A 22,732-nucleotide genomic window follows, 5' to 3' on the forward strand; every position below is an offset into this window, starting at 1 on the left:
AGAGCTGTGCCACCCCTCGGCAAGATGCACGAGGCATGGTAGACAAAAGGCTCATTCAGAGCTCCGGCGTGGCATCTGCTGCGGTGCTTAAAAGGAGGAGGAAGTGGGATTCGGAAGCGTCAGAAATATTTGAACTGCGTGTTAGGGGAATCGAGCTATGAATGACTCTCACCCCGCACAACACAACTGCACGGGGAGGCACCGCGGCTATGCAAACACCTCGGAGCACAACACAGCTCTCGGATAGAAAGAAGGGAGCGCAGGCGCCGCGCGCCAGCCAGATGGCACCCTGAGCAAGGGTCCTGGCAGCTGTTCCACAAGAGACAAAAAGCAGATGTTTCACAAAAGCTCACTTTCCAGGTTTATTAAGTAAAGTTAACTGAATTGTTTTCATTTTGTGGGGATTCCTTTCTGTCTAACCCGGTGGGTCAGCAGAGCTGCACAGAATCACGGTTGGACTGTGATAACCCAAATACAACTTTGGCTCATCTCACTGCTGACACATATGGAATGACTTGGGGGTTATTACATGCTGTGTCTGCTTGAGGCAGGTACATGTACAGATCAGCACAAGTTGCAAATGATAGTTTACATCCTTTCAAAACAGAGCAGGGCATTCAGCAAATGCACTGCAATGAGAAGACATATGAAAAAGAAATTATACAGACTTGCAAATACATAAGAAGTTCAAGAGATGCAAGAAACCTCAAACACAAGAAATGTCAAGGGGGGAAAAAAAACACTTAACTTCAGACACAATGTGTTCAAATTAAAACCCAGCTGTAATTTAAATTCCCGTCCAAATGGGAAACGTACAGTAACGCAATTTAAGAGGAACCAGGTTTTGTCCTGGGGAGAGACGTGTCCAAAAACACTGATGCACAAACAGGTTCAGAATTCTAAGCAAAATGTCCCTGGGCATTGGTGTACTTGACTCTTGGAGCCAGAGCAAAGCAATTCATTACACTTGCTGGACTGCTGGGCCTACTGCTGGGTCTCGGTGGTACGACAGCACGTAGGATTCCAGACGTCAGAGAGAAGGCAGCACGCAAACTGCTGGTTACAGAGAGAACTGCTGCAAGCCAGATCTCCCAGGGATTGACTAGAGTAAGGACACCTAATTCTGGTAGCCTGGCCTCCACTGCACACGGTAGTGTAACGTTCTGCAAGGGTCTTCAGTTCTTAGCTCACTCCTTTCTCAGCCTGAGTTGTTTCTGTCTTGTGCATGAGCACAACTGGCCGTGCAAAATTATCCAAAAAACAGAAGGGACAGGACCAAAGAAAACTGGCTGAACCTGGGGCTGGCTTTCAGCTCCTATTTCCAAATATCGGTTAAAGGTTGGAAATTTATCTACAAAAGAAATAATATAAATGAAATAAAAAATGGCACCGTCCACAAAATTAAAAAAAAAAATCTTACAACACAGCCTCGTAAAAACGGCTTTGCAACGAGAGCTCAGTCACAAAATGAAGGGTTCTAGCTCTTCGTACATCAGAAGAGGAAACAAAGCTAAAAAGTACTAGTCCACATTCTCTTAATAAGTTAAACTTACTTTCCCTCCCCCGTCTACAAAAGGGGTAGAAGCAAAGGGGAAAATAGGCTACCAAAAATAAAAATAAAAAGAAAGGAGAGAGAAGGAGAGAGCACGCGCGAGAGAGAGAGAGAGGGAGAAAGAGAGAGAGAGAGAGAGAGAGCAGTCTGTGGTCAGAGGCTCAGAGCAGGGCTGAGTTCCTTTTAAGGGTTTAAAAGATGCAAAACAGTTCCTCAGAAGTTCCCTCTCTTCAACAGTTAGTTCAATGCTGTAGCCATAGAAACTCAAGTATACATCGGAGGAGAGATTCTTTTGGGCAGATCCACCGTCGGCCGGAGAGCTGCTCAGCATGTGTTAATCCTCAATGATTATGGGTTCATCGTTCATGGGCTGGCGCAACTGCACTGCCTGGATCGGCCGGAGGATAATGGGCTTGTAAGGGCGTCTGGCGGCTCGCTTGGCTTCGGAGGAGGAAAGCAGCTTGCGGATTTTCCTGCAGACAGTAAGGAAGAAAGGAGGCTGTTACAGAGACCGAAGGCTTAGGCACTGTGCGCTTCTCTGTTTCTCCAAGCAAAGCCAGGCCTGCACATGCAGGGGCTGCTCCTTAACACGACAGACTGCCGCTGTTTATTTTGGCAGGGTCTTCCCCAGGGAACTTTTGTTTCGCCCTGTGTAAACCCCACCAATGAAGAGGCAACTGCTTTGGCTGTTCCAGAGCCCTCTCCCTGGAGAGGAGCAGAGGACGTCCTGGTGCAGTTTCACAGGACCGGGGTCTCCTGCTGTAAGCACAACACACGAAATAGTTACAACAGCCAGCTCCCACACCGCTAATTTCTTTTGATGCATGCAAACACACCCGCACAACGTGCCGCGGACAGCTTTGTGGGAATTTCGAAAGCCCAGTTACAACAAATCTCTTCTGGCAACTTTGGTTGCTGCCCCGCCTGTTCATCCGTCTCCGACAGCACTCTTAGACATCTCCCATTCCAAGCAGGTGCACGCAGCTGCCTCTTCAACAGGAACCCGGCCCGGCAGCATCTCGTCTCCCAAGGAGCTGTGCCCCGGGGCTGAGCTCCCACGGGGGAGCTCCACGACAGCCACTAAAGAGGGAACCAACGCTGGAGACTTATCCTTCCCTGGCACCACCCCAGGATTACTAACAGGGTGTCCCCACTTCTCTGCACGTGCCTGACCTAGAACCGGGCAATATTCAAGTCTTGCATTTGTTAAGTTTCCCTACACGCTACAAGGCCAGCATTAAGTCTGATCAGAGGCAGGAAGCAGATTTCCATCAGGAGAGAAAGTAAAACACAGAGAGGGACACGCTGAAGGCTTGAAATTAGAAAAACAAGGTGGAAAGAAACAATACAGAATGATTACTCGCTTCCTTCTGACAATACCAGGCTTAGAGCTAGAGGAAGTGCCTTAAAAAAAAGCACAGCAACAACAATAAAATGTACGATATAATCAAAATGGGAAAATCATTTCCAGAATATGTTCCAATGGTCAAAGATTAAAAAGGAAGGTGATAAATATTCACAGTAGCGGCCCACGAGCATCCGTCATACACACAGCCTTCATTCAGGGACCAGGACAGCGAGGAGGGGTGATAAGGAAGCCTGTCCTCACAGCCTCCTTCCTTGAAGGTTTAACTTACCAGGAGAGGTCTGGCACTGCACTAGAGGAAGGGCAGCCACATGGCTTTACAATCCACAACTGGACTATCTGTTCCCCAGAGGTAACTGCTTTATTTTTTGATTACTCAGCATTGTTGGGGCCAAATTTCTCTTTTATAAAGACACGTTCCCAGAAGAAACTGGTCAAAATACTCCCCCACTCAATATACCCTTCTTGCCACCAGCATGGATAAATCAACACCTTCAGGTGACAATTTTCAATTGGCCGCAGTCGGATTTGGTTCTCTCCACGTGATTTTTTGCCCACCAAACAGAACAAACCTGCCACATACGCACAAATAGATGGGGTCTCTTGTTTGCTCAGTGTCCCCATTTCTCCAGCTTCTTCTAAAGCTGATCGGACATGGGGTGGGGAAAGGAGAGAGCCGGGTGGAAGTGTGTGGGAGCAGGGGGAACCTCGATGTGATGATTTTTCAAAGACTCACTTGGCTGAAGCTGACTTACTGTTACAGCCAGTGGAGCTTCTTACCGCACCTGCGTGTGCTGTTAGACACACCGCCACCAGAAATATGTCTCTCAGCAGTTCTAGATTCCGATCAGGTCACGCTCTGCCTCCACTTGCATAAATTATACGTGCTGAGCTCCGTACTGTGAGACCTGAATTCAAAGACTTGTTCCTTTCAATCTACCAACTTTTCTAATTGCTCCCTCAAAGCTATCCAGTTTTCTAGCACCGTTCTCAGCAGCACCATACAAAAGGGGGGTAAAATTTTAGGAGAACCTACTTTCTGTGACAGAAAACACAGCCTGACCCTCAGCTGGAGGATGATATGCAGATATTGCTGTGAGATTGATTGCTACGGAGCCAACACAAAGCTCAAATTGTTTCAGAGCTCACAAACAAGTCTTACATTCTTGATACTGGAATGCAGCAGATGGTCCAGGGAAAAGTTCGAGGTGAAATGCCCAGCAGAAAACCCGTGCCGCTTACAATGCTACATCGCTCAACCTTCCCCTGCTTTTCAGCAGGCTGCCAAACATCTCTTTTCAGCACTCTGATCAGTCAGCTAAGCAGCAAAGCTCTTGGACAAAGAAGCCTGTTTTTTTTTTCCTTTTTTTTTTTTTAATTTTTTTAAATGGAAGAGATACTGTCTCACTGAGCTGATGTCTATCGCTGTGCTACGATTTCTGTTTGAGATATGTCAGTCGCTGTGAGACTGATCCTTCCTGCCATGCTCTGTGGTCCTGTACAAGCAGACAATTCTGTGCCCCTGCAGTAAGTAGTTCTCATGACCGATATTGATGAATATTCTCTCTGTTCTGTATAGATCAAAGAGCAGGACCTTGTAGTAGTACTGAGACATTGGTACTGCAAATCTACAGCATTTCTTGTGGTTTGGACAATAAAGATGTCAAGAAGTGTTTTATAGCTGTAGGATTATGAAATAAGCCTTAAGCATCTGAGGATTGAATCAGAGACTGAAAACCCTGCATTTACAATGGCATGTGAATTTGTCAGATCTGTAACAGGATCCCAGCACCCCTTCACCAGGGCAAGATGACAACAGGAAAAAAGAAACGCCCTCAAAATGTAATTATTTCTCCCACTTTGCTTTCATTTATATTGGGGATCTCACTTCTTACCTTCACAGCACCTTGCAGGAACAGAGAAGGAAAAGAGAAAGGCAGGCTAAAGATATGAACTGGGCTGAGATGCACAGATGCACGGTAACTTGGACATCACCATCTCAGCCTGTGTTTGAAGCCCACCTTGTAACAGGCCCACAGAACAGTCACTTGACACTTGAAACACTTTGCAGGCTGAGAAGTGTTCTGGGAAGCACTACAGCAGAGACGTCAGCACACAAGAAGGCATTCAGAGCGTGTGCAGCCTCAAAACGTTATTGTGGCCAAAACAATCTGTACCAGGGTAGAGACATACTGGATATACCATAATGGATAACGCTATGCATAATTCAGCGGTTTTCAGTGGATGCAAACATATAAAAGCTTTAAGAGCTAAGGAAAACCCTGTATATAGGAGGCTCAGATCCTCAGTATTACCCATAAGCCAGAAGGCCCTACTCTCCTTCTGAGACACTGAGGTAGGTCCTCCAAAGGCATCTATGGGTCTACATCAGGTGAGTGTCCCACCTCAGTCTTCCTCCCAAGTCATTGCCAACATCTTAAAGGAACTGCTCAAGAAGAAGAATCTGCTTTCTCTGGGAAGCAAGTGCCTGATTAGGCCTATCAGACACGACTAGATCTATCATAGCCTTTATCCACCTAAACACCAGAAGTTGTGTGGCATCCAGTCTGCAGCAGCAGATCTGCTGAAGAGATCCCCATGTGGAACAAAAACCAAAAGACCTCCTTTAAATCCTCTGAAAAATCCAAGCGTCTTACCTGGTTTCTTCAGTGGCCATGTAGAAAACATCATCTGGTGCATCAATCCAGTTCATCCTCCTCCTTTTCACTGGAGGCATGGATCCACCACGAATTAATCGGACTTTTGTTGGGTATGATTTCCCATTGAGCAGCAAGTTTCGGCTTGGTCCCTGACGTGATACATAAAAAAGTACAATTATGGACTGCAACAAACCTGCAATAGCATGTGATAAGCACTCAAACAAAGGAAAGGAGAGATAAAAGTTTTCATGTTAGTTGTTGAGAGTTTCTGATATGTACCCTCTTGCCCACGAATGAATAAAGAGTTCACAAAAAAGCAACTGTCCATAAGCAGCAGAAGTTAGGCACCTTCAATATACAATAGGGCAGCAATACTCCAGCGATAGGACAAATAATAAATGGAAAGCATCACCATTAATCTGTTCTTTGTGTCTATAAGATGACATCAAACTTGGAAGATTGAGCATGAGACAGACTTCAGCTACTACCATAAACCTAGAGCACCTCTAGTGATTTCAGGTAAAGAAATCTAGCTACACAGCACGAAATATATATATAAAAAAAACAGAATTTACAGTTATTCTGAGGTACAAAACTTACCCACATCCTTTTTGTTCTCAGGAGGTTAATATTTTAGTATATACTATCATCGTTAAATAAGTTGTTGAAAACAAATCTAGATCTACAAAGCTTAACACCTTTCATCATGAAATCACTTCGAGCATTTAACAACACAGATTTCCCAAATATATCATATTTGCTTTGCAAATCAGCTACCATTTTCCAAACCCACATTAGCCCCCTTCCACTCAACTGGAAAAACATGAGCTGTTATTAAGAGAGGTGCAGATACAAGGGAGCAAAGGATTAAGCTTCGCAAATGCAGCTGTCCTTGATCATTTGAAGTCCAGTTCTGCTGCCCCTCTTCCTGCTGATAAGCGCATTGAGAAATCCCACTGAAAGCAGCAACACTGGACAGTCAGGAGAGATACAAAATAAGGGCCCAGGAAAATGGATATGCGTAAATTAAAGCTGGTCAGAAAATGCCACAGTAGAAATTTAATGCTGGTACGTAACAGGCCAGAACACCTCCCCAGATGAACCAAAGCTTCCTGTTCTATCCGCAAAATAGGAAACTGAGCACGCAGAGGGAGATCTGGCTGGGGAGATCCACCTCAAAAGGAAAGGTAAGGACATGAGGTACTCAAGCCCATAAATGTCAGGTTATGGCAAAAGCCCAGCCAAAGTTTTGTATGTTGACTTAGAAAGGGAAGACGCTGGCTTGTCCACCAAGGAGGAAAAAAAAAAACAAAAAAAAAACAGCAAAACCCTGCATCTCTCACATTTTATCTGAGGATGGGAAAAAAAGGATCAATGACTTTTTTGACCAGCCTTAATTGACTATACTAGACAGATCTGCTTCTTGTAGAAAAGGAGGACTTCAGAGCCAGACAAACAAAATCCCACCTTTAAAAATCCTAAGCTGTTGCATACAAGTGCAATAACAATTTTATTTCTTAGTTGCCCAGCTCCATCTTATACACAACAGTTTTGGCACCACGGCAAACCACTGAAATACTTCAAGAAGTGCTTTTATATTTGAAATTTATTAAGGAAAAGGCTTCAAGTGAAAGGGTTTTGTTCCCCCTCCCCTCCAGATTTCTCCAAGAAAATCCTTTCATGAGTGTTGCGAAGGATGTTTTCTCTCCATGTGCTATACAGGCAGGAGAACAACTCCAGAGACCGTTCTTGGAAATACCTAGGAGGGGCACCCAGGTGCTTTGAGGTCGCCTTTTCTCTACCTGCACAGAACAATGGTTCAAATGGTACATCCTAAACGTGGCCCTTCGGGTTCAGTGGCATATTTTAATCAAGCAATCAAGGCAGTTCAAGGTTTCCTCCCTTGCAGCTAAGAAGCGTTGGGTCATCACAGATCTCTCCCCCTGCACTGAGCTGGTTTATACAGCAGACACAAACAAGTAGCCAGTCTCCTCAGTGACGAGCAGTGAAGCTAAATGCAACGAGGAATAAATAAATACGATTTACTACTTCGTATCAGATGCTCAAGTACCAAGCCAAACGGATGCTTCGTTATTACAAGCAGACTAGCATGCTCAAGCTATAGCCTCCTAATACTGCCCGCCGTCCGAGAACATTATTAGATTTAATAATCTTTGTGTGATCACTCTGCAGTGACCATAGCTCAGACCTGCTGATTTACCCATGTCACAGGGACTCTGCTGACACTAATGCATCGTGGCAGTTCACCTACTGAGGCAAACTCCACTTTATCAACGCCAGAAGCAGATCTTTTCTGGGAAAAAAAACAAATGATGCTTCAAGTTCTCTCCCATGAGCAAAGAGATGTAACGTCAGGGTCTCACATAAGCCATCAGCAAGGGGTAAAGTGATGCAGAGCCCTTGTGCTGGCCCTTTCACACTGAGGTGAGTTTCATGAGAAAGCATTTGGCCAGAGATGCATCAATCAGACTGGCTATTTGCTTCTGTCTTTTGATAAAACTCAGCGTAATGGATGAAAGGCTAGGAATCATTTTTACTCCAGAAAAATAAAAGAACGTAACAGAACAAGCATTCTCAGAAGACAACTCAAACACCAACTTCCTAAAGAAAAAGAAAACAACAAGAAACTTTTCCAAATTAAATCCTTCTATCATTTAAGCCTTCCTCCTTCAAGTGAAACACATTCCACCTAGAAACACATCCAGACCTTTGCTATGAACAGCCACTCAGTTTCCCTACGAGCACAAACAAAATATGTCAATGAGATTGTTTGAATGGAACATCAGTTGATTGGAGGTTTAAATTTTATTTAACCACTTGGACCTTTCATACGCCCCAAAATATTATTTTTACTTCATTTTTTCCAACTTTTCAATGGCTCGGGAAGTATGACCAGCTGCAAACAGCAAAGACGGAAGTGAAGCACTACGGTTTAATGGGGTGTGCTATCTAGGGAGGGTTAATAATCATTCTTTTTCTTTTCCCTGTTTTGGTTAAATGAACATTCTCTTACCATTTGTCTGGTTTGTCCGTGGTTAGGCAGACCTAACAAACAGGAAAGAGAATAGAGCTGGTAAGACCATTGCTTTTCCAAGACAGAAAAAGTACAAAATCAAAACACGCAACTATGATTGCAACGGTGTCGTTTTGCTAAAAATAAAGAGTTTTCTACCAAACTAACTTCTCCCCTCCTTGGAACGTGACTAAGAAAAGAGCTTCCTTAACAACATGGTTTGAAGAGCAGAGCCCCCAAGTTAAAAGCACATTTCATTCTCTCAGTCTTTTCTCCAGTTTCTCACACCTTTCTTCAAACTACTGCTGCAAGTCCACCTCCTCTTTCAGATCTGAAGTTTTCCTCAAGTCTTTGGAAAAATCTGATGTTCTGCTTTAGCTTTTGAGGAATTCACTGATATCAAGGAGGAGAAAGAGGAAGGTATTACACTGTCAAGACAGCAACAAACACAATCTTTCCTATCATCCCTGGACCCCAGGGAACGATCCAGCTCAGACATGAGACACAAACTGTTAGCAAACAGACTGTCGCTGCTAACCTGCTCTGAACCTACCACCAGTGAATACTGCCACAGGCTTAGCTCCATCCGTCACAGAGCACAGCACTCCACGCAAAGCCTTCCTCCAGCAACACTAACAGCACCGTGAAGCACCAAGGCTTGATTTTCCTAGACTGCCACTTGCCATACCATCAGATTCCCCATCACACGTGCACCGAACTGTGCCATGCATCTACGAGACCCTGCGGGACACACAAAGGTCTTGGGACATGAGAGCAAAGTGTTGCTGCAACCCAGCAGGGTATGGCACAGAATGGAGAGGAAGATCTAACAAACACTTTTGTTACCACCATTTCGTTTTCCTGAGACGCATGCTCCCAGAAAACACCATTTCTTTAACATCAATGCACCAAACCATCTTTCTCAGCCTCTTCTGGCTGAAAACCAAAAAGGTCAGTGTAACAAAACAAAACGGGTACTACAAATGCTGTCACTGGCTACAGAGGTAGCTATCAGTATTAATGTGAAAGCGGAATTCCTAACAAGCTTCCCAGCACTGTCCTTTGGGTTTGGATTTTGAAATCTCCTATAGTTAGCCAGCTAGGTTGTGATGAAACAGCAAAGCCCTTTCAGAATCCAGCAAAAATGGGCTTTTACAGCTGATGGCCTATACTCCAACAGATTCCTCAAAGTTCTCCTTGGTAATAGCAAACACAAAGTATTTGCGGCAAGTATGCCAGGAAGCACAGGGCACAATAACATACTGGGAGGGAGAATGACACAACGAGGGACACTTCGAGCGTCGTGACATCACATTAAATCAGTGGTTTATACCAAGTTTGTTCTTCATTCTGTAGAGCTGTATGCAGTTAGCTACTTTAAACATGAAGACACATGCATAGCTTCACTTTCTGCAACGTTTTAGTACCTAAGTATGCACAGAGATAAAGAAATAGTTGCCAAAAAGGCTTCCATTGGATCTGTAGAACAGATGTACCAGGCACCAAGTAAGACGACCAGCAACAACCTTTGGATGTTGACAAAGGCAATGTAAGCGCCAGATAATCACAAATGTTTTTAAATAAATTTAAAAAAACACACACAGGAACAGCAATCACATGCAAAACGCAGCTGTGAGCAGCCGTCGGAGATGGATGGACAAAGAGCCCCACGGATGTTGGGAAACAGCACAGCCAGCAGGATGCAACCTGAATCTGTTGGCTTCAGCCCAAAGGGCTAAGCCCTAGCGCTTGGTTTTTTCCTCCCCCTTCCGTACCAGAAAGATAGCATTTTCCTCCTTCACGGGAGCTCTGAGAGATGTAAATCCACTGATGCTGGTCCCTGGATTGAAGCCACGTATTTCTTTTTAACCACACTTAGGATTAGCTCTTTTCTCCTACTAAGAACATACTTGATGCCAGGAGCAGCTGATATGTTGCGGTTGCTGCTGTGATGACTAGCTCTGGATGCACAATAGACACTAAAATTGTTATTTCTAAGCACCAGAATTAACCCAGAATATTCCATAACGAGATGTTGAGACTGACACTGACCGAGGGCTGCAAAGAACTGCTTCCAGCTCTGAGCCCCAGAGCTTCAGTCCTCAAACAGTGAGGAAACAGTGGTCTCAAAACAGGGATATTCCTCACCAAAAGCTACAACCTCCAGGATAAGCTGTCCATGACAAAGCTTTGCTCCAGTAAATTAAGGCACAGAATGTTACAGTTTCAGTACAACTTATGTTCTTGCTATCAGAGTAATACGGTACCGATTAGCATGTTAATCTTAACTACCTGTGAATTTTCCCTTTAGTCACACTTGCATAACTGGAGTTTGAAAGAATCAATATAAAAACAGACAAAAAAGACTAGCTTCAGTTTGCCATAAAAAAAATTAAAGTATATGCACAGCTGAAGCGCTGCTTCCAAGTGAACAACCTTTATCCGTTACAGCCACCTACGAGAAGCAGAAAGCTCAACATCTGTAACCCATTGCAGAACAGCTGTCAAGTCAACAGGATGCATCTGCACTGGAAACAATGGATTCTCACCCAGAATTATTCAGTGGCTTCTGTGCAAGAGAAGAGACATGCGCCTCTAAGAACAAAACCGAATACCACAAGTATAAAGGTCTACAGTGATGGCTCCAAGCAGGTCTTCCAGTCTTTTGCAGCCAAAGAAACTGAAATATATTCTAAAAATGCAAGGTGGGTTTTTTGTTTATTTTCTGTAGCATGGAAAAAAAAAATGAGGCCCTGGAAAGCCTCCTGCTATACAGTTCTTCCTGCCAAGGCCTGTGCTATACATTGAAATAAAGAGGAAGTCCCAGAGGATTAAGTGAAGACGAGGTAAACTGAATGTATATCCAGATATAAGCACAGACATCCTTTGCCACAGACGATTCTACCTCATTACTGAAATGTAACCAAACAACTCATCACAGTACAGAGACTAACGGAGACCCTCGAAGCATGCCTCCACTCCTGACAACTTAGTGACCAAGACCTCAGAACTGTTCCTCGAGCATAAGCATAATTACAGATGAGATTTTAGTCCACAGCAGGTTCCTAAGGCCTAATGAACCCTCCATTCTCGAAGTATCAGAGCTGCAGATACCCCCTCGCAGTCTACCTACCTGGTTCTGCCCATGTAACAATCTCATAGCATTTGGGGCTAACTTTTTAGATTTAATGAATGGTGCCATTCAGATATTACAGACTGAATTTCAGCTGCAGGAAGTTTGTTTATTATTATTATTTTTAGGCCAACTCCACACAATGCATGAGTGCCATGTTGAGGAGGAGAGCCTAAACCCTGAGCAGCGTGCCCAGCACAGGCTGGAGCTCAGAGCTGCTTTCAGGTAGTTACTACATCAAGCATCAAAAAGCTGCACAACAAGCACCAACCATGGCTTCTTTTCTACTTTGGCAGAAATCTTCTGGTGCTTTTCCACACCTGAACATACACACTGTCGCCTGTATATTCACAGACCGTTTAAAAGCATGGCACAGAAGTCTGTATGTACAGAGATGACCCTAGCATCAAGGAAGAAGAACAGCCCAGCCTCCGGCCACTGGAAATAAATTGAAGTTGTTTAATTTATAGTTGTTAGAACTTACTAACTCCAATCTTCAGCATATCCAACATGCACAAAAATACAGGTCCTTCATCTCGTGTGAACCTAATCTTTTTTTCCTCTTTCCAGACATCAAGCAATTCGTCACACATAGTATCTTGTTTTTACTTCTGCTTACCTAAGAGAGGTATCATGCAGAACATGCAATATGCAGCAACGTTCATAAGCACATCTTCAGTCACAATCAACACAGAGAATTCAGTCAATACTTTCAAAAGTTTAAAATACAAGCTATACTAAAATAAGTTGCTTTCGAAATCCACACTTTTTATGTGTGTTTTCCTTTTTCAAAAGTAATCTTCCTCCTGGGATTCCATCCTTCCCAGCAGGAAGGAAAACAACAGTACCACATTTGTGAGCAAGCTATTAAAAATAAAAAACAAACATGCATGAATGAGGCTTGACGAACAAGAATTTTATTTCCAAGTTACTGGTTCACTTGAAAAAGCGTGTGTTGACATATACACACATACAGTCTTTGCAAGCCTACAAGAAGGCTTTAGTACCTTTCTCTTTCTTAAACTGCCAAGAGTCTGTTACAACTGTGAGTAGATTGAGTGTCCAGCTTCTAACAATCAAAGACTATAAACCTTTAGGAATGCAAGTGCAACAAGCAGAACAGACCATAAATTGTACCAAATACCACCTAGACTAACATTTTCTTAAAATTCTGTTGTATATAAAAACAATGTTAAAATTGCAATTTACTTACCTAAGTAAGTTCCTACCAAGATTGGCAAAGGAAAAGGAAAAAAAAAGATCTAAGGTTAAAAAAAAGGAAAGGTTCACATAGTTCAGAATACAGTAGCTCAGCCCCATGCAACACATACAGAAACACAGACTGTTTTGTTCTAATGAAACACAGAAGTCATCATCTGTTGGACAGATAAACCCAAGACAACATTAAACAACCAGCAATTCCAAATAAATTCCCAAAAGAGCAGCTTCAATTTTGTATGAGTAAGCAGTGGTTTGTTACCCACCTCCTTCCGCTAACCCCTGCACGTTAACCTGCTTGGATTTGGACAGCAGTTCCTAAAATGGAACCGTCTAACAGTTCACACTAGCGTGCTTCATGGCATCTCACAGCTGATGTGGTTGGTCATGCAAAGCTGGACCTTCTGCTAAGAGCACTTCAAATGTCCCTTCTAATGCTGCCTGGGCAGTGACATCCAGCTCTGAGGAGTCAGTAGCTGCCCTTGGACTGGCGTGTTCAGAACGGAGAGCCAGGACCTGCATCTCAGGGTTGAGTGAATCACTGCTGTTCACCCTCTTTCCTAAAGGGAACAGCGTGGTATATTCTGAGTGTAACACACCAAGGGGTTAAAAAAAAGAAACAAAGCCATACATCCCATTGCTTTAGGATTTGTTCATTCAAACTGTAAACTAGAAACCACTGAATTATTCACTGTACTTAGAATTAGGAGCATTCCACTTTATATATGTATCATGTATATATATGTATGATATTTATCACATGTAAACTCCACTTATTAAAAACTCCACTTATTAAAAAGTTCAGGTTTTGTATCATTAGGGTCATTCACAATTCTGCCCTTGCATTCTTATCCATTCATCTCCTTTCAGATTAATTGCACCTGCTCCCTACTTTGGTATATACATTCTACTCTAATTAAATCAACATTTGTATCTTATTCCACACCATCCCTCTTAAATAAAATGGTTTTCACTATTTGATTCATAGAGCATGAAGCCCATCCCCTGATTTCATTTCCAGATCTTTCTCCATAGCACCAAAAGAAACTTGCCACAGCGTCATGGCTGAGCTGAAGACAAGTGGAAAAAAATCATTCAACATTTGAATACAAAATGCTAAGAGAAATTCTCAAAAATAATCTGCACTTTTGGCATATAATCTAAAGCAAGGAAATTGCATAGGCATGTCGTTCTTAGGGTCTCCAATAAGCATTTCAAGCAACTTGTCATTCTTCCCAGCTATGCTGCTGCTGGCAAGAAACAGTCCTTGTGTTAAGCAGCACTGAGAAATTTTTCCTCTGTTGACACTAGTCAGCATTACACTGATCTGGATATCAACAGCTAAAGCCAGGACCTTTCCCCCAGTACTGCATTATTCATTAAAGGAGCAATATTCCCACTTGTTTACACCCTGGATGGACAGATTTTCTTGGGCCTCATCTTTGGAAGGGCAGCCAGTGCCACTGCTGATAAAGGCGGAATTTTAATGCAGCTTATGCATCCAGGTAAGTTTCTGCAAGGTCCAAGTCAGCCAAGAAAAGACCTTCCAGATAAGTCTAGTTTCCTACATAGCTGATGCTAGAGGATTTCTCTGTATTCCCACCCTCGATAGCCGTTTTTGATCAAGGACATTATTTCCATTTTCATGCTCATCTCTTGATAATTAAACTAATGCTAGGCTGATGAAGCTACAAGGCTTCCAGTTCCAGGAGTCCATTCACATTTCCCTGAAAGGAGCTGAGAGACAATGAACCAGAACACATTAAGTTAGATCGACGCTCCATTTTGCTTTAGAAATCCCCAGTAGCAGAAGCAAGGTATTCCAACAGTTAATTAACCTCGCTCAAAAAATTGCAGCTTTTTTCCAGCCAAAGTTTTTCTGCCGTACCTTCTGGCTACTGCAGCTCATTATTCCATTCCCAGCTGGACTAAAAAGCCCTCTATTATTACACTTCTGCTGCTCCTGTCAGCAGAGACAAACATCTACTTCTGCTTTGATGGAAGTATTTTCCATTATACCGTGTGTTTTCCAGTCTCTTCATCGTTTTCATGGCTCTTCTATAAACCCTCTCCAATTTTTCAATGTTTTACATGGAGCTTGACCCACTACCGTTTTTATCAATGTAAGTTCGTTGCTAGGAAAAGCCTTTCCTTTGTCCTGGCTACTCATTCACATTCTCTCTTTCTGCCAATTTTAGAGTGCACGTGATGACCCTGAAAAACTAATTTGATTAGTTGAAAGCTAACACAGTGCAAGAGAAAAAAATTTAACAGTGCTCCCTCCCTTCCCCCTGTAGGAATCTGTGTGGAAGAGTATCACACAGACCCCATGCTGGATAGCTGTAAGGACAAAAGTAACCAGGGCCCAGGACATAAAACATCCCTTCAGCTTCCCTAGGGGATTTTTCATGGTGAATATTGTCAGGCAAGCTCCAAAACTTTAATGGAAAAAGGAATAAACTTATACATTTTTAACATCTCGCTGTATTCTACAGCTTATGAGACTCCCTGTACTTTTCATGCTCCAAAAATAGCAATCTGCAGGAGTTTGCCTGTGCCAGCCTAATGCTGGAAGAGTGCTGGGGAAGCCAGTGTATGCCTAATAATGCCTCCAATATGACTTAAAGTGGGAAAACAAAAATACAGATTTAAGAACTACACCTTTCTTTTAAAATAGAGTGGAGGGAGAGAATAGAGAAGAGTATTTTCCTGTTCCTGGAATTCAAGCGTCAAAATTCTCTGTACCTGGCCAGACAAGTCATATTTAAAGAAGTTCAGCTCTGCAGTGTTAAAAAGGGATGATTCAGAAACAGAAAAGTTCAAGATATTTAGCTGGAGTTACAGTAGCAAGAGAAAAACAAGAATTTCAAAGGAAAAATCCAAAGTACTCTTAAAAGTTCAGCAATTTCCAACGTTTTCATAATTAGCTATACTAGTTCAGGCTGCAGCTCGGTAACAGCAGTCTCCTTTCTTTTCATCCTTGGTCTCTCACTGCCAAGATTCCCCTTTCCCAGCCTTTCCTTTGCTCCCACCACCACCGCTTCTCCTCACAGAGCCCGCGCTGACCAGCCCATACCCGCACACGGACTAGGCCTTCCTCCCACCTCCAACCTCCCCACCTCAGCCACCAATTTGGTACACAGAGCCATTTTGGATTTAGGTTTCAATTTAAATACGAACAATTCAAGGAGCTTCATTAATCAGGCTTTTCTGAGGGCCGAACTCTAACCACCAACCACCATCCCTAACTGCCGAGTGGTAGGAAGGCCTCAGGTGCGGATCCTCCAGCAGCGCTGCCTGAAGAACACCCCAAAACCTACACACACAGTTTGATTTTCAGCAGTATTGGACAGCCTAATTCTAAATGAAGACAGGTGTTTAAATGCTTAGAAACCTGACCACCAATACACACACACAAACAGGAATCTTAATGCTTTACACTAAGCAAAAATACTATCTGCTATTTGGCTCGTTCCCTGCAAACCCATCTCCTGTTTCACGTTGCTTTAAAACCCAGCCACAAGGAAAGCCTTACAGACTCATCACAAACCATCAGCTCAGCAACAAACCATCCCTTACAGCACAGGTACCTTCCCCCACAAGCCTGGAAGTAACAGCCCAGCACCAAAAGGCTTTTATCACCAGTTTTCAGCAAAGAGACTTCAGCTGAAGCCCACCGTACTAGCTGCCTACTGCCACATTTTAGAGACTTTAACACAGTGACCTACACAAACCATAAAATATCTTCCAGGTGCCAACACAGCACATCAGCGGGACACTGGGGAAAAAAGTGGATAATTCACAGAACAATAAGTTAACATCTCTTTGAAAACTATTTCAACAGAAGTGGACAAAATATCTTTCTGCACCTAAATTTGTGCAGGAAGACTATTTTCAGTCTTTCCACGCAGTAGTTTTAAAACCAGCTTTTCTTTGCAGTACATTCCTAGAACAAAATCACCCAAACCAGTCAGTATGCCACTATGTCTCACTAAAAGTAGAGGAAAAAAAGAAACCAAAAAAAATACAAACACCCCTCCTGTACTGCCTATAGGGGCTATGTAAATGCATCTATGCTTATAAAAAAGAATCTGACTGGTCATAATAACTCTCATTCATCTTTTGCATATATTTTAGGACTGTTATAACCCCAAAATCAGTCGCATCTGAATAGATGGGTTCATTTCAATCCTTTTATACCGCTCTCACCAGCTCCTAAATTCTGTTTCCGAGGCCTCATCACTCCCACTGCTTTTCACCCTTTCTCCACAATGCTTCCACTTGTGCTCTTCCTCTTCCCATGCCTCCTCCTCACCCATCCCACCCAACTAATAAGCCTGTACGACTCCAACCAGAGCCAAGGACCTCAGTTCTGGCACAGCACAGGCAGCAGGCATTAGGTAGGTGTGCCCAGAGCCAGCAAAGCTGACCAGCTCACGTGCAAGACAACTGGGAACCAGCACAGAGGCACCGACACAACTGGCTCCAGGCCACAAGCACCTCTACTAGACTTTCACCATCTGATCACTCGTGCCCAGCAGATCTCGAGGTTCTTTAAACCTTCTTTCCTTGCGGGTGATCCCCCTCCTGCTCCATCTCAAAGCTTCCAATAACCCAGGATCAGAAGATACTCCACGTGTAGAAACTGCAGCATGACAAATGTTTTCCATTCACAACTGAATCGCAACCAACAAGTTTCAGCTGAACTGCACACAAGAACATCTAGTCAACACTGACTACTCCAGCAGGTAAACAGATTCTGGATCTGAATCATACTTGGCTACCTAGCAGTTACAGGAACAACCAGCGCTCCGAGTCTTTCAGCAGCTGGTTGAGAACAGAGCAGAGAAAGCAGCAGGCATCAGTGCCTGCACCACTGCAGGCGTTCTGAACAGCCTGAACAGGTACCTCACTGAGATCTGCTTTGTACAAACTACTATAGCAGAAGTTAGCACTGAAATATATCTGATGAAATAGGTATACCAGCAGATAAAGGTTTTAAAACACCACCACTAAAATATAAATCCTCCATTTGCAGTAAGTAAATATTCCAAGGTCATGAAATCCAGAGCTTTACACAGAGACAGTCTGAGGGAAGGGGTCAGCTCTTCTTTCCTCATTCGAGCCCCAGCATCTCCATGCTTCAGGAGTGTGTCATCTGCTGAGTGACTCAGCAATCACCTTGCTGATGAGGACATTTAGCAGGGAGCAGCAGCAATGACCATAAGTAGCTAGTCACCAGGAGACGTGGAAATTCAGAGAGCTACTCCACAGCTACGTCCCTCATTACCGAACAAAGCTTCTGAGGAAGCCAAACTAAGTCAGAAGAGTTTGTTATTTTTTTCCCCAAACATAAGAGCACATTAAAGACTCAGCAGCACAGCATCGAAGTATAAGTTCCCAAGGACAGCAAGACAGCATAAAGATCACTGTCCTCATCTTTACTGTGTTCTCTGCATGCACTTACGTATGCATGCACGTATATATTGGAGAGTCATCCACTATCTCAGCCAAAACACAGAAAAGAAAGCTTAACATCAGGGCATGCAGCATCATTATTTAATGGTAATGCCTAAACCCAAGTTTGTGTGTCTCACATTGACATTTCTATAGCCTACCTATTCAGAATTGGTCTGTTTTACTGGATTTGGACAAGCAACATCATATGTACGTTTTCTGCATTATTCCAAACCGAAGCTTCTCAGGACAATTTTTTAGTCAAAAAGTTTGCTTGTTTCTTTTTCTCCCCCTGTGGAAATTTAAATGCAGTATTTTCTACCGCAAGTAGAGAACATACAGACAGCCTCACACTGGTGAGATTGCACTCATGCTAGAAAATACAGAGGCTTCAACCTGGGACTTGATGCAAATACTGTCTTTTTTCTTTTGGTCAATGTGAATCTAAAGTAGTTCAGAATATATGAAACTTCGATTTCTTAGAAGTCAGGCAGTGAAATAACACCTAGCTTCAAACCAACCATCACAGCTTTCAGTAGTTTCACAAAACTGCTAGAAAAATGTTTTGTCAACTTGAGAAATTGGTCATCAGTTCTGAATATATCTTTTCATGACTTCAGTACGGTTGTATGACTTCTTGTCTGCATGTGAAAAGCCTGGAAGGTGAGCAGCATAACCACAGGTGGAAATGGTTACCCAAGGAACATAGACATCAACACAGAATGTACACACAGCATCATTAGCCACAAAGCAAGACAAGCCAGCAGATGAAACTAAAAGTCACTGTCCTAGCATAAGCTGAGCGCAGCTTCAAGGTCTTACCCCTGCTAGGCATCAACAGGCGCTTCTTCATGTTGCCTGACAGAGCACAAGTGAACAGAAAAGAGAAAAATATCACATCAGCAACCTGAACAACAGCAGTTTAAAAAGTTCTTAATGTTAACACAGAAACAGTAAGATATCAAATGTCTGTAATTATATTTCAGATAAGCCATGTATAATGTTAAAACTAAAGGTGAAAAATAAGAAAGATTCTGTTCAGCTGCATCAAAACTTCTGTGCAATTTTGCTGCACTACGACAGCGTAATTCTACAGGAATAAGACACAGCAGGAGAGAATCCATTTTCCTTCTAAGGAAACGCCTGTAAGGGGACGTAACTTAACTTTTGCTCACCCCTGGGAGGCCAGTAGAGATCTCTCCCGCTCAGAGCCACCTTGAAAGCTAACAATTCCACTCCCCTGTTAAGGAGAAATACCCCTCCATGTCCTCACTCACGTTAAGACATTTGAATAGGCCCTTTTATCCTCATCTGAGGAAAAAAACTGCACTTTGTCTTCCCGACAATCTCAGGCAAGAGCAGCTCTTCAGAACAGAGCCCTGTGTTCCATGCCAGAACATCCTGTGTCTACCTCTCACTTCAAACAACTTCCCCATGCCTTTTATCCTCGGGGAGACGAAGCCCACATTTCACTGAAGAGGTTCTCAGTGACAGGGCCAACAGAAGCAAACGCTCTAGTTCTGAGCAAGGCAGGAGCAGGTTTATGGCACACCAGGTCTGGCACTTCTGCCTCCCTTAACTAATCAGTAGCCTGCCTCTCACACTGCCTCCAGCAGCTTTTCTGAAACCCAGGTGATCCAGACATTACAAAGCCACCTGGGAATCACACAGCTACTATACCTACAGGTTAAAAAGCTGTAAACCTCACAAGGAAAAGGAAGCATCTCTGGAAATGGCTATTAAGGTTTTCTTCATACTGCTCATTTAAAAAAAAAAAAATGAAGGGAAGTTCCTCTCTTGCTGTCCCACTTGCAAGGTTGGTCAAGCTAGGCAGAGTTTCACTAACATGGTAGCCTTACGTGCATGTACCACCCAGGCAGCACACATCACATCACACCCAAAATTAGAAATGGAACAAGCAACTTCTACGAAAGGGAAAGAAATAAAACCCCTACGAATAAGAAACTGAATTTATATCTAAGGCTATGATTTTAAACAATATCCTTGCATACTGAAAGGACAGAATAAGCCTACACAGACAACAGACATGTTGAAGAAAAATATTTACCATCCATTCCATTGTGTTGTTCATAACTTCTTTTTCCCAGGATAGTTGGGGACCCATTATTAATGACAGGCGTAAACTTAGCAGGAGTCAGATTGTTGAGAGAACTGGATAAGCTCTTTGCAGGATCTGGTTTCGGAGGACATGGATGAGATTCTGTGGTGAAACAGCAAGGTGTCACTTTTATTAATGAAGATACTGGAATTACAAACCTGAAAGCAACCTGTAAACATCCACAGTGACAAAGTATACTTCCCCTTACACAGAAATTATCTCAGCCAGTAATTTTGATTGAGGATTGCTATTCATATTGATCATTTTAAGTATATTTAGGAATTCACTTCTACTGAAGATGTTAAAATCAATTTCATAACATCCACTGTACCATATCACTATCCTAAAATAAGAGCTGATAACAAGAGCACTTTGTATTTATTTCCAAAACACTGTTCTCCAATAATTTGCTATAATTTCTGGCCTGCTCTGTATTAAAAGCCATCTTTGGGCAGTCACACAGCACCCCTAAACTCTGAGAAAATGACAACTTTACCGGTTTAGCAAGGTTTGTAAAAATATAGTTTTTAACTGACTGAACAAGTGAGGATACAGAGCACCACTAGAAAGAACACAGAGTCTGAATTCAACCTTTTGGCTGAGGCAGAGACCAAGCACAGGCTGTCCAACAAAAAAGGTTTTGAGAAAGCTACAACTAACAGCAAATGAGAGCTTCAAATGAGTGGCGCCCTAAGCCCCAACAGTAGGGTAACATATGATGTAAAGTGCACTGAGCTCCAAAAAGAGAGCTATATTCTCACCAATCCATCAGCCTCCCTCCACTTCCTTCACTCCCCTCTCCCTATGCAACAGTCACAAATCCTGACACGGCGCTACTGAATTTGTGCTCAGGTGAAATCTCAAAATCTATTGTTACATGCTCCACAACTATTAAGAGCAGGATTTTATTCAACAGCAAAAAATCTCTCTATTTGCTTTATGTGGTCGTGCCATACATACCCAAAGGTTTCCCAGTCTGTGTATCTCATCAGTATTCAGCACTTAAGCACAACACTCAACAGAGAAGCAGTAAATATTTAATTAACCCTCAGCCTTACAATATTTCATCAACAAAAATGTTCAAAGAAACATAAAATTAACTCCAGTGTTTCTTATCAGAGTAAAAAGGCAATCAATTTCCTTGATAATCTGAAAGCCTTCAAAAGACCATGGTCCAAGCTAGCTTTCCACAGTTAGACTCCTGTTAGACTGCTGTTACACCCTCAGACTTGGCTTCAGGGTATCTCTAACAACCAGCAGCACTAGGGAAAATGATTTGTAGTCAGAGCTGGTATATCATGTATCTGGCTGCTTCCAACACCTAAAAACTTACACTACGGTCCGAGACAGAGCTACTTAGTACTCCACCACAGATCAGCTGCGAGAGAGGCCCAAGTATTCAAGAAAACAGTAGAAAACAAGATGAAAATTAAGATGAACAGAAGCACATGCCCCATTGTCTGGCTCCTACACAAGAACAGCCAGCAGCTGATTCACAAGCTGCGCTAAACCTGAAAGGCTCCCTGGAGGACCCAGCTGTAGTAACTGCCTTCAGAGTGCCCTAAAATTGGAATAACGGACTGACCAATTGTTCCCAAAACATGACATTTATGCCTCCATTAGCAGAGGGCAACCTGTCCACACATGCATGAGAGACCACAGCAAACTGTGCCATGTCCCACCCCTCGTGTAAAAAAGCTTCAGCTGCAGCTCAGCAAGCCCACAGTGGACTGGAGCAACTAGGTCTGTCAGACAGGAAAAGGGAGAAGTTCATGGGGAGGTCTTCAATTTTATTATTTTTTTTTTTAATCCAGAACCAGCATCTAAACCCAAAATAGAAGGAAAAAAGAAAGAGCTAGCAGAATTAGCTAGTAGGGTTTTCTGTTTATTTTGTGAGGGTATTTTTTGTTTGTTTTTTAAATACCTAAATACCGGAGTACTGCTTCTAAAGGCTTTCGAACCACTTGCTTTAATAGCAATGGGTTTTCTGATGCCTCTGGTAGACGTGCTGTGCCTGTAAAACAAACAAAAAGAATTAGAGGGCAACGACACTTAGATATTGTAGTAGAACTAAGCGAATAACTCCAGTGTTCAGAAAGAGCTTTCCAATCAAAAAGGGCATTTACAGGTTGCATGCATGTCTTGGCAACAGGACGCAAATGCAGGAAAATGCTAAAGGTACTAGCAAACAAG

General features: G+C 43.0%; 1 protein-coding gene across 4 annotated transcripts in view; it reads right to left on the minus strand.

Moving 5' to 3' along the window:
• Positions 1-349: 349 nt before the first annotated feature.
• MTA1 (metastasis associated 1) overlaps positions 350-22,732 on the minus strand; it is an 81,683-nt gene continuing 59,300 nt past the window's right edge. Inside the window, exons 15-21 of one of the 4 annotated variants that reach the window (XM_040565979.1) lie at positions 22,464-22,553; positions 20,489-20,641; positions 19,243-19,278; positions 12,959-12,970; positions 8,613-8,644; positions 5,576-5,727; positions 350-2,025 (exon numbers count right to left, since the gene is read on the minus strand). In XM_040565979.1, coding sequence (XP_040421913.1) covers positions 1,887-2,025; positions 5,576-5,727; positions 8,613-8,644; positions 12,959-12,970; positions 19,243-19,278; positions 20,489-20,641; positions 22,464-22,553 — 614 coding nt within the window. In that variant the 3' untranslated portion in view covers positions 350-1,886. Of the gene's footprint in view, positions 2,026-5,575; positions 5,728-8,612; positions 8,645-12,958; positions 12,971-19,242; positions 19,279-20,488; positions 20,642-22,463; positions 22,554-22,732 lie in introns of those variants that run through there. The other 3 variants (XM_040565980.1, XM_040565981.1, XM_040565982.1) reach the window with 3 other exon arrangements.

The sequence above is a fragment of the Cygnus olor genome, chromosome 8, assembly GCF_009769625.2.
Source record: "Cygnus olor isolate bCygOlo1 chromosome 8, bCygOlo1.pri.v2, whole genome shotgun sequence".
In the NCBI taxonomy this organism is placed as follows: Eukaryota; Metazoa; Chordata; class Aves; order Anseriformes; family Anatidae; genus Cygnus; species Cygnus olor.